The 11900-nt window shown below is 37.6% G+C and overlaps 1 protein-coding gene across 1 annotated transcript in view; it reads right to left on the minus strand.

Moving 5' to 3' along the window:
• LOC103746864 (phosphatidylinositol 3,4,5-trisphosphate 3-phosphatase TPTE2-like) overlaps positions 1-11900 on the minus strand; it is an 80475-nt gene that overhangs the window by 46745 nt on the left and 21830 nt on the right. The window contains exons 7-9 of the mRNA XM_008849145.1: positions 3394-3454; positions 2437-2518; positions 2232-2320 (exon numbers count right to left, since the gene is read on the minus strand). Coding sequence (XP_008847367.1) covers positions 2232-2320; positions 2437-2518; positions 3394-3454 — 232 coding nt within the window. The remainder of the gene's footprint in view (positions 1-2231; positions 2321-2436; positions 2519-3393; positions 3455-11900) is intronic.

Genomic DNA, 11900 nt, shown 5'->3' on the forward strand with positions numbered 1-11900 from the left:
AATGCAATTTTTAGTGTTTGCCAAAAATTGTGAAATATGATTAAGATAATTATTCAAAGTCCAAAGTAAATGAAGGGTAAATGAACTTCAAAAATAGGTTAAATACTTCCAATTTTTTTACTTCCTTGGGCTGGGGTGATAGCAGTGGGTAAAGTACTTGCTGTATAAGCACGAGGACTTGAGCTCAGATGCCCAGAATCCATGTAATGCTGGATGTAGTAGCACATGTCTGAATAGTAAGATGAGAGGTGGCCACAGGAGAATTCTCAGAAGCTCACAGGCCAGCCAGCTTGGTGTACATGGAAGTGAACAGTTAGTAACAAGAGACTCTGTCTCAAACACTGTAGAAGACATGGTCTGACACCCAAAGTGTCATCTGACCTATGTGTACAATGGTACTCACATACCTGTAATCCCACACAAACATGTCCCCCAATATGGTGTGTGTGTGTGGGGAGATTTAAAAATTATTCCCACCAAGCCAACTTCAAATCATCACACGATAAAAAAAAATTGCAGTATAATTCTTGAAATACCATCTCTGTTGGCTCCCCTAACTTTAGGTTTCTTGCAAAATTTAAGAACAATCTTAACTATTACTAGAACAAAAAAAGTCATATAGAGCAATGGAACAGAATAAAGAGTCCAGAAATTTACGAATTTGCAGTCAACTGATCTTAGTCAAAGGTCAGCATCTTGAACAATAGGGAAAGGACAGCGTCTTCAAAATACGATACTAAGGAAACTGGATATCCACGTGCAGAAAGATGAAGCTGGATCCTTACCTCACCTGATACACAAAAAATCTGTTCAAAATGGATTAGAGTTAAGCTTAAGACCTACTACTAGGACAAAATGTTTCATAACATTGGTTTAGAATGAACATATTTTTTTATGACCACAAAAGTATTAGTCAGAAAAACTAGAAATAAAGAATTGAGATTGCACCAAGGAACAAGGAAAACAGCACAGTGAGAAAGTGTTTGTAAGTCATTCATCCAACAGGTGTAAGGAACTCAACACAATAGCAACACAACAAATCGCCCCTTCTCTAAAATAAGGCAGAGCCAGATCTAGTGGTCATGCCTATAATTCCAACATTTGGGAAGAGAGAGGAGGACCATGAATGGGTGGCCTGTTTGGACTATGGGCTACATACAGAGACTCTAAGAATATCCTTCCAAACTAACAACAGAAATAGCAATTTTAAATAGAGAGAGGCTAAAGACTTGCAGAAAGATTTCTCAAAGGAATACGTAGAAGTGGTCAACAGGTATATAAAAATGCTCAACTTCACCAGTCGTCAGGATAGTCATATTAAGCCACAATGAAATAAGTCTGATAAAGTGATACATGTGTCAATCAGCTTCATTCAGCTACTCCATCGTGCATATGAGTGCCAAAGCATTGTGTATATCACAAATATACATAATTTTATTGATTAAAAAAGAGAAAAGAATGATCTTAAAATAAAGCATTCTTGGACTGGAGATATGGCTCAGTGGTTAAGAGTACCAACTGCTCTTGCAGAGGACCTGGGTTCTATTCCCAGCACCCACATGGTGGCTACGAACCATCCTTAACTCCAGTTCCAGGGGAACCTGAAGCCCTCATCTCACCTCCACAGCACTGCATGACACGGGTGGGTGCAGTCACATATATGCAGGTAATACACTTGTACATATAAAATAAAAATAATAAATAAAATAAAATAAAGCATTCTTCTATTCTGAAGATAAACATCAATGGTATTTTGACAGCCATAATCAGCAAATTGTTGGTAATCAAGGGAAACCATGTCCAACCTTCTCTAACTCTCCTTCTTGTCACCACTGTCTTTCTCTGACTTCCCTCCCCTCCTCTATTTCCTTTCCTTCCCCCTTCCATCCCTTCAGTTTAGAAGCCGATATTTTAAAATTTTCATTTTAGTGTATGAGTGTATTGCCTGCATGTATGTAAGTGCACCTATGCTGTGCAGTACCCGTGGAGGTCAAAAGAAGGCGCTGGATTTCCCTGTAACTGGAGTTACAGGTGGTTGTTAGCTGCCATTTGGGTGATGGGAATAGAACCCAGGTCCTCTGCAAGAGCAACCAGTGCTCTTAACTGCTGAGCTATCTCTCCATCCCTGAAGACAATATTTTAAGATGTTAATAGTTAATCCTGATGTTTCCACACTTCAATTGTTCTTTTCAATTTCTTTATAAAAAATAAATAAAATAAAACACTATTACCTTTTCCCCCCTTGCAGTGAATCACTACAACATTTTCAGGATCTTGAGCCAACCACTCATTTACTTCCTTGGAGAACAACAGCATCTCCCTGATTTCAAATATAAAAATTTTAGGTGAATTAAAATTTTTCCAAAACACGATTTTCTAAAAAATTCAGTCCAAGGTATTTATCCCTCTTCTGACAGTCAACATAACAAAACTTACTCAAGAGTGGGGACATTATGATCATCAATCATGATTCTACGGACCCTGTGGTGGAAGTGCTTAGGATTATAAGCTCTTTCACCTAAAATAAACAATACATATGTCAATTAATACATATATCAAATAATACATGTTTCAGTATTTCTATGCCTAATAACATAGAAAATTATAAAGTTCTGAATAAGTTAAAGTTTTCTGTGGGAAATCCTTATCCATTTTCAAAAGTAGTTTTCTAGCTACAAAAACAATTGTTCAGAGTCTCAAAATCACAAGGATACTGGAGTTTTATCTCAGGCAAACTAAATTCAACTTGTTTTTGTTTAAGAGACTTCATTTTTTTTTTTGTCTTTTTTTGAGACAGCATCTCCCTGCAGCCCCAGCTGGCCTGGAACTCACTATGTAGACCATTAGCTTCATTTTTAACTTTATAGTAGACTCAAGGATAGTTAGAAACCACAGAGAGGAGAGGAATGTAGCTGCCACCCGAAAATGCTCATTTACTATACAGGCAGAGAGCAAATCACAAGAGACAGACTTACCACTAAACTGAGGTTTAGTCTGTTTTCTACAGAGCTGGGTTTTTCTTTATTTTTCTACTCAGTGCCCTGTTCTTATCATAACCTGCTCCTGGTGGGCTAGAGAACATACTTGTTGAAAATTCTATACCTTAAATGCAATGTGGCAAGAAAGAAAGGTTTCCTGATCCAAGTACCGCTCGAGTAGACCTTCCCAAACATGGTCCACCTCCACTCTGCCTCTTTGGTCCTGCCGGCCTGCCCCCACCTCCTCCCTAGGGTACTTTGTGCTGTCAAGCTAACTTTTCCCACCAAACAGCACAAGATGGGGAGTTTTGCTAGTCACTAAATACTTAGGACCAAATGAAATGTGAAAGAGGAGCTTCTTATTTGTAACAACCTATTCTCTAACTATAGTAGCACAGTGCTGAGTTACACCTACTGCATAGATTGTAGACTTGATAGTGGTTTGAATGCTTGGTATCAAGGAACCGCACAACTTCCTTAAAAAAGACAGACACAGGGGCTGGAGAGATGGCTCAGCAGTTAAGAACACTGGTTGTTCTTGCGGAAGACCTGGTTCGAATCCCATCACCCACATGGCAGCTAACAACTGACGGTAACTCCAGTCCCAGGGGATCCAACAGCCTCTTCTGACCTTTGTGGGCATTGGATGCACTTACCTACATGCAGGCAATACATGCATAAACATAAGATAAAAATAGTAAAAATTAAAAAAAAGACAGACACAAATGTTACATACTTAATACAATTCAAGAAGAAGCTTGAAGTGATTAGGATAACTAAAAACAGTTCCTATACCTTCATTTGCCTCTCACTAGCATCTTCTAGGGGGAGATTCAGGGACTGAGGATATATGGGTTCTAAATCATATGTAACCTGATGCCTTTCAAATATCACATATAGAAGTCTTAAATACTCATATCAGCTTCTGTTCTGGTTTAAACTCAGTGCCCCCCCATAGGCTCAGTGGTGCTGCTTGGGAAGGTTGTGAAGCCTTTGGGAGGCAGAAGCTTGCTGGAGAAAGTGGGTCACTGAGGAAAGACCTTAAGGCTTTATAGCCCAAGCCCCACTTCCTGCTCACTCTGCTTCCTGAGTATAGGTGCAATGTGATCAATCAGCCTCCTGCTCCTGCCACCAAACCTTCCGACCAAAATGGACTGTATCGCTCTGGAACTGTAAGCCCAAATCAACCTTTTCTTCCTTAAGCTGTTTTTGTCAGGCAAAATTTACCACAGTAATGTGAAAGTAACTAAGCTTCTACTACAATGTTTATTGCCTACCTGAGAAGGAAATCAGCTTAAGTAAAGTTCTTACAAACCATTCATTCATAGTGATTCATAGTGAATTTAGTTATCTACATCTAATTCTGAACAGATGTCTTTTATATAATTGTTTGGATGTTACAGTCCACGTACCATGAAGATAAATAAATGCAGAAAGTATATAATTCTGTGGTATGCATGACAGAAAAAGAGAAATTATATCAAATCTTAGACAAATGGTGGAAATATGGAGATGTATAGTTCATCTGCATTTTCTTATGTTTGAAATGAATATAATGTGGTGGGGTGGCTATGGGATATAGGAAGGTACCAAAGGGGAGAGGAAAGGGGAAGGGGGCATAACGATGATTTAATGTATGACATGCACAAAATTCAATTAAAACATTTATAACAAAATAAATATAAGGTTGGAATGTAGGTTCACCTAATATGCAGAAGGCCTTAGGGTCAATCCCCAACACAGCACATTTATGTGTATTCATAGCTTTAAAACTAAAAACCAAAAAAATTATTTAAAAACACATTTAATATCATCACACTAGTCAAATAATGTTTTCAACAAACTTACTACCTGAAACATATATTCAGATACATATAGGTATCTTGGTTTACTAGGAAAATGACATAAAATTTAAAAAAGGATTTGTGTATCACCATCAGACCATGTTTACTGGCTTAATGTTCAGAAAAAGAAAATTAAGGCATCAACGTTACTAATAAACTGGTTATCTCTGTCTGAAGAAAACAATAAATCAAAACAATAGCTTCTCCGAGCTTACACAGAAGGGGAGAAAATGGGATAAATGACAGTAATCATCATCATCATCATCATCATCATCATCATCGTCATCTGAACCATCAATAAAAAACTGACTGACTGAATGGAGACTATACCACTGGATATATGAATTACTACCTCACTGTAATTCCTTAACAACAAATAGTACTCCACCAAAAAATAGTGAATTCACAAAAGGAAAAAATCAAATAATCCTTACAAATAAATGTTCAGTCTTGCAAATAAAAATTAAATGCAAACAACATTAAAATGAACTTAGCCCCTGCCTTTTGAGTGAGTAAACCCACTGTTGACATACAGCATGAAAATAAAAGCTCTGATTTATTGGCGATACAGTACTCTGGATTTGAAAGTATAAATTAATAACTGTAAAAATATCCTTTTGTTGTGTTTTATTTTGATTAAGAATCCTACTATATAGCCCAGGATGGCCTGGAACTTGCTATGTAGTCAAGGTTAGCCTCAAAACCTTGAGATTTGTGCCTCAGCCTCCCAAGTACTGAATTTACAAGCAACCACTACACTTGAATGAAATATATTTTTTAATACACAGTTTTACTCCTAGGAATCTATTGAAAAAAAAGTCACATGTCCAAAGATGTTTATTGTTGTGTAATCAATAATGACAGACAAATGTCAAACTAATATAGAGGTTAATTGCAACACTAATGAAATCATATGCAATCATTAAAATACTTTCCTGTCCTTCAAGTAGGTATTTCACATTGATAAATTTATGTAGAGCTTCTTTATTTCTTTTTTTTTTTGTGTGTGTGTGTGTGTGTGTGTGCGCGCGCGCACACACACACGTGCACACGAGCATGCAAGCATGTGTTCAATGACTGCAGAGACCTGAAGAGGGCATCTGATCCTTAGGAGCTGGTGCCACAGGTGGTTGTGAGCTCACACACACAAGTGCTGAAACTGAACTCTGATCCTCTGCAAGAGCAAGTACTCTTAATTGCTGAGCCATATCTTCAGCCTCCTTTTTATTTACTAGTTTTCTCATTGCTGTGACCAAATACCTGACAAGAAGCAACTTCAGGGAGAAAGACTTTTTTGGCTTAAGATTAAGAAGGGATACAGTCCATTATAGAAGGGAAGGCACAGTAGCAGGAGTATGAGATGGCTGGTCACACTGCATTGGCAGTAGAAAAGCAGGGAGTGGGCAGGAGGTGGGGCTATGCTAGCAAACCTCTAGGCCCATCCCCAGTGATCTATTTCCTCCACCGAGGCTTCACTGTTAAAAGGTTCCACAGCCTTTTAAACAGTGTCACTAGCTAGAGACCAAGTGTTCAAACACTTGAACCTGTGGAGGACATTTCACATTTAGACCACAGTCTTCTGCCCCTGAGCCCCATGGGCTTTATGGCCATCTCATAATGAAAAATGTGTCCATTCTGATTGTAAAAGGCATCACAATCTTTAATAGTCCAAACACAATTTAAATATCCAAAGTCCTTTCTGAGACACAAGGCAATCTCTTAAGTGTGAGCCCCTATGAAATAAAATAAAAAAAACAAGTGATATAGTTCCAATATGCACAGCATAAACATTCCCATTCCAAAAGGGAAGAATAGAAGGATAACAAGAAAATATTAGACCAAAGCAAGACGGAAACCCAGTAGGTAAAACACCAAATCTTACAGATCTGTGTTTGGCATGTGGAGCTCATGATGGAATCATCTAGATTCCAAAAGGCTTGGGGTACCCATGCCCCCCCCAGATTCACAACCTGCAGCCACACAGCTTCTCTTCCTGGCTGAAGCGTTCTTTGGTGGACATCTGATGGTTCTGTCATCGCCAACATCCTAAGGCTTCTATTGTAACAGCTTTCACCTTCACAGCTTCATATAGCAGCTTCTCAGAATGTCTTTGCAGGGAATGACTCTGCCACACATTGTGCGACCTCAGCAGATCCCTGGAACTTTGGCATAGATCTCTATGATCCACAAACATTTGCATTTTTCTTACCTATAAAACCAGTATCACATAGACAATGCTGTCATGTTCTGATGTAAACTCGGGATGTAGCCTGGCTCCCTTGGACCTGTAGTAACCTCTGTATGCCTTGGTGCTAAATCTGAAAAAAGCATTTTCCTAGGCAGTAGTTTTTGAGCAGGGAACTCCTTCTGAGAGTTTCTCAATTCAGGCTCTTTCCTTTCAAATGAATTTGTCTTTTCACACATTGAAGGCTTTGATGAACAGTGTCTTGACTGCAGGGCATCTTTCCAGTGCAGAGTACTAAGTTTCTCTTTAATGGAGCTAACTTCCAGAACAATTACAGCACCTTTCACTCCACCCTAGCCACATCTTTAAACTTGCTCATGCTACTTTCCTTGTCAGATTGCATTTATTTCCTATCTTTCTATTTGTGATTTCCTCCAAACAAATTAGTTCATTATTTTGAATTCAGCTTCATTTAAGTTCTTAAGACACAGGCAAAATGTACTCAGATTCTTTGCCAGAATGTAACAACACTGGCCTCTGGCCTAGTTCTGGATAGAGTCTTTGTTCCCCTCTGAAACCTCATGAGCTTGGCATCCACTGTCTACATTTTCTTCAGTATTCTGGTCTTTCAGAATCTCACCAGAATGGTCCATTAAACTCTGCTTATAGCATTGTAGGGCTTCCCTATCCCACAGTTCCAAACTCTTCCACATTTTTTCCCAAAAACTGGTTCCAACTATCTAGGAATTCCATCGTCAGGCTTATCACAACAGCAGCCTGACTTCTTGGTATTAATTTTTCTATATTAGTTACTTTTCTTATTGCTGTGTCCAAATAACCAACAAGAAACAAGTTTAGGAAGGAATTTTTGGCTTATGCATGGAAGACATGGCAACAAGCATGACTGCTCTCACAGCCAAGAAGGGGAGGGTGGGCAGGAAGTTGGGTTGGCCATCAAGCCTCAAAGACCTCCTTCTAATGACCCACTTCCTTCAATGAGGCTCCATCTCATAAAGGTTCTATTGCCTTTCATTATAGCAATACCAGCCAAGGACAAGTGTTAAAAAATGTGAGCCTTTAGGAGCTATTTCACATTCAAACCACAACATATAGTCACATAAAATAATCAATAGTTCTACATGAAAAATTAATATACATGCATGACCAAGTTCCAGGGATATTTTAAATAATCTTCACATTTCACTCAGTATCCAAAACTGATCTTAAGGATTTGATGTTTTGGTATGAGTTTAGCCTTGACTCCATGTGTTTTGTCTTCGTTTTCTGCTGTAACTAGTTGGCCTGAAGACTCCAAAATACCTCCTAACCAAATTATCCATACTGTGACATAAGACAGCAAGAGAAAAAAATCAGCTATGCTGCACAATCTATTGCTAGATGGATAGTTTATGTTCTTATCCAGAATAAAGAATACACAGCTACATCAAGGCCAAAAATTAGATGGTGGTCAAGAAAATTTTAGGAACATGGATAAAGTACATCTGAATTTCCTTAATAGCTCAGCCTTTACATGGGCTTACTAAATTTACAGCCCTTGAAAATCTTCCTTCAGCTGCAAAATGAAAATAGCTGTCGACTCTTTGAAAGCTTCCTTGCAACAACCTCACCTTTAGGTTTTTCTAACTGCACCAAACCCTTCTCTCTGCATACAGGGCACATTCCCTGATGGAGTTACAACAGTACAATCTCTGTACTTGCAAGAGGTGACAGTAGCAGTGAAATTTATTGATGCTTCCACCATAACGTTTGTTTGTTTGCTAACCCGATGGCTCCTCATTTAGACCACTTTTGCTACTTAAAGGCAGCACTTAATATCTTTCTGTAAGTAAACTTCCTGCTTATGAAAATTTACCCTCAAGTTGGGGAGATGACTCAGTCTGTAAGGAGCTTGCTGTGCAAGCATGAAGACATGAGTTTGAGCCTGAGAACCCACAGAAAAAGTTGGATGTGGTGGCATGTTTATAATCCCAGCATGGGAGGGGGATGGAAACAGGCAGATTCCTGAGGCTCACTGGCCAGGTACCTAGCCTACTTGGTGAGCTCCAGAACAGTGAGAGACACTGCCTCAAAAAACAAGATGAATGGTGTCTGAGGGACAATCTCCATCATCGTCCTATGGCCTCCATAGAAATGTGCACACATGTGCATGTACACTCACATATGTATACCTGAACACACTAACACACACATGCACATACACAAACACAATAAGATTTTTTAAGATGAAATAAACTCTCTGCTTTGCATACTCAATGTTGTTCAAAATATAATTCCATAGACAACATTCTTTTAAGGATAAAGGGAACCACAGAGCTATTTAGTATCTGCTTGTGAGTTAAGTGTCCATAGATTTCAATACTGCATTCATTAGTCAATCTTGACTTAAAATGACATTCTGTAGAAGATGTGCTGTTATCACTGAGCATTCTGTGGCTTAATTCCTAGCCTGCCAGCAGCTGAACTAGTAACTTAGATTTGAGCCTATACTATGGACAAAGTGAAAAACTAAATATTAACTCAACCAATACATATGCTTTTGAACTGCTTGTGCCTTATGCATTTTATGAAAACTGATGATTCATCTATGGATATTTTGATTAAAAATAGTAAAGGAATCAATAACATCAGAATATTTGTCAACATCCCCAAGGAATTAACACTTGAATAACTAATAGAAACCAATTATTTAGAATCACTACAGAAGGTGATACTTTTATTTTGATTTGCAGTTAAATGAAGGCTAGGGTTTTTAAAAAAAATATTGCAGCTAATATAAGCATGGCTAAATTGATACTTATCATCAAATTTATAAAAAGAAAACTGATTTGACTTAGGTTAACTGTAATTAACCCAGACTTACCAGTTTAATCTAGTACAAAACAATATTATCTATCAAAGGATGTCCTACCTACAAAAAGATTAATTGCAGTGATTTTAGGTTAATATGACTTTAGGTTAATATGACTTTAGGTTAATATGACTTTAGGTTAATATGTAGGTTAAATATGACTGTACATGCCTCTTTGACAATGTTATATCTGCTACATGTAGTTGAACATGAAGCATACTGACTAAACAGTATTTTCAAATTCACATGTTTAAATTCATATGAGCTATGACTTCCCTGTCAAATTTTTTGGGTTTTGGACAGTTAAAATAATCTTGAACAATAAAAATGCTGCTGGAGGTGTCATCATTCTTGATTTTAAGTTATACTACGGAGCCATGGGATAAAAGCATCATGGTACTGGTATGAAAATAGACACACTGAGTAATGAAATACAACTGAGGACCCAGATTTAAATCTGCACGCAATCACCTGATTTTTTAATAAAGATGCCAAAAATGCACATTGGAGAAAAGACAGCATCTTCACCAGATGGTGTTGGGAAAAGGAGACACCCTCATGTAGAAGAATGAAACTAGATCCCTATTTCTCATCATGCACAAAACTCAACAATCAATGGATCAAATACCTCAACTTAAGACCTGATATCCTGAAACTGCTAGAGGAAAAAGTAGCAAATATACTTCAACATATAAGCACAGGTAAGGACTTTCTAAATAGGACTCCAGTAGTTCATGAAGTAAGACCAAGAATCAACAAACAGAACTGTAGTAACTAAAAGGCTTCTGTACAGCAAAGGAAACCACCAACCAAAGGAAAAGGCATCCAACAGAATGGAGGAAAATTTGCCAACTATGTATCTGATAGAAAATTAGTGTTTACAATATACAAAGAACTAAAAAATTAACTGCCAAAATGAACAGCAGACCTCAATCTTATCTAAAGGAATATTGACAACTGATTACTGCTAGATGAGGAAGACCTGATCTTCCTAAAACAAGGAACTCTAGATAGGCTGACTAGATTCAGTGGATGGACAAGCACTGGGGAACGGCTGGGGGTGCCGACAACACAGTGGACAGTAACAGGGATGACAGAGTATATGGGCTCCAGTGGGGGGGAGGTGCTATGAGAGGGTGCCATTTGGAAAGTGGGTATAGAGATGAATAAGATTGTTTAGGATGTTCTGTATGATATACACACAAAAAATGAACAAATAAAAAATTGAGTTATATTTGAGGAAGAAGCATAAAAATTTGCTTCATGTTAATTTGTAGAGGTGAAAAACATTACCATTGAAATCTACCTGATGATTTTATATACATACTCAGGTGCCAAGGATCCGAGCATAACCAACTGTGACTAGTAATAATCAGATACATAGGGATTAGGGACACATGTGCAAACATCTAAGCGTTAGTAGCATTAAAAATGAGTTTTTCTGTAGGAAACGGTATATTTTAAATTGAAATGGAGATCTTTTTTAAAGGTTAAAACCTTGTGTCATGAAATGCTTCTTCTAATCATGTGGTTATTAAATAATTTTTAAAAAAGAATAAAGTCCAGAACTGGTAAAAAAAAAATTTAACTGCCAAGAAAACAATCCTATTTAAAAATAGACTATAAGTAAGCCTGAGTCTTTAATGGCTGCACCACCAAGCTCTAGTGGATGGACCCATGCTTAAGGATGTTTAGGGATACAAATTGGACTCTATAGGCCACATACATATATATCATATATATATATATATACAATTAGAGTACATTACCTTGGGTTAGGAGCAATAAGGGGAAGTGGGAATAGGGGAGGAAATCTAAATGCCATCAAATTATACTGTCTGAAAACTGCAAAAATTTAATAAAAAAAGAAAGAATGGAGGCAGCAGGAGAAGGCATGGATAGGGGAGTGGCTCTAAATATCAAATTATATTGTATAAGACCACAAAAATCCAATAAAAATAAATTAAAAAGAAAAATAAATAAAATAGACTATAGAATTGAGCATAAAGTTCCAAAAAAGAAGT

Source organism: Nannospalax galili, unplaced genomic scaffold (genome assembly GCF_000622305.1).
Source record: "Nannospalax galili isolate Female #2095 unplaced genomic scaffold, S.galili_v1.0 scaffold140, whole genome shotgun sequence".
Taxonomy (NCBI): domain Eukaryota; kingdom Metazoa; phylum Chordata; class Mammalia; order Rodentia; family Spalacidae; genus Nannospalax; species Nannospalax galili.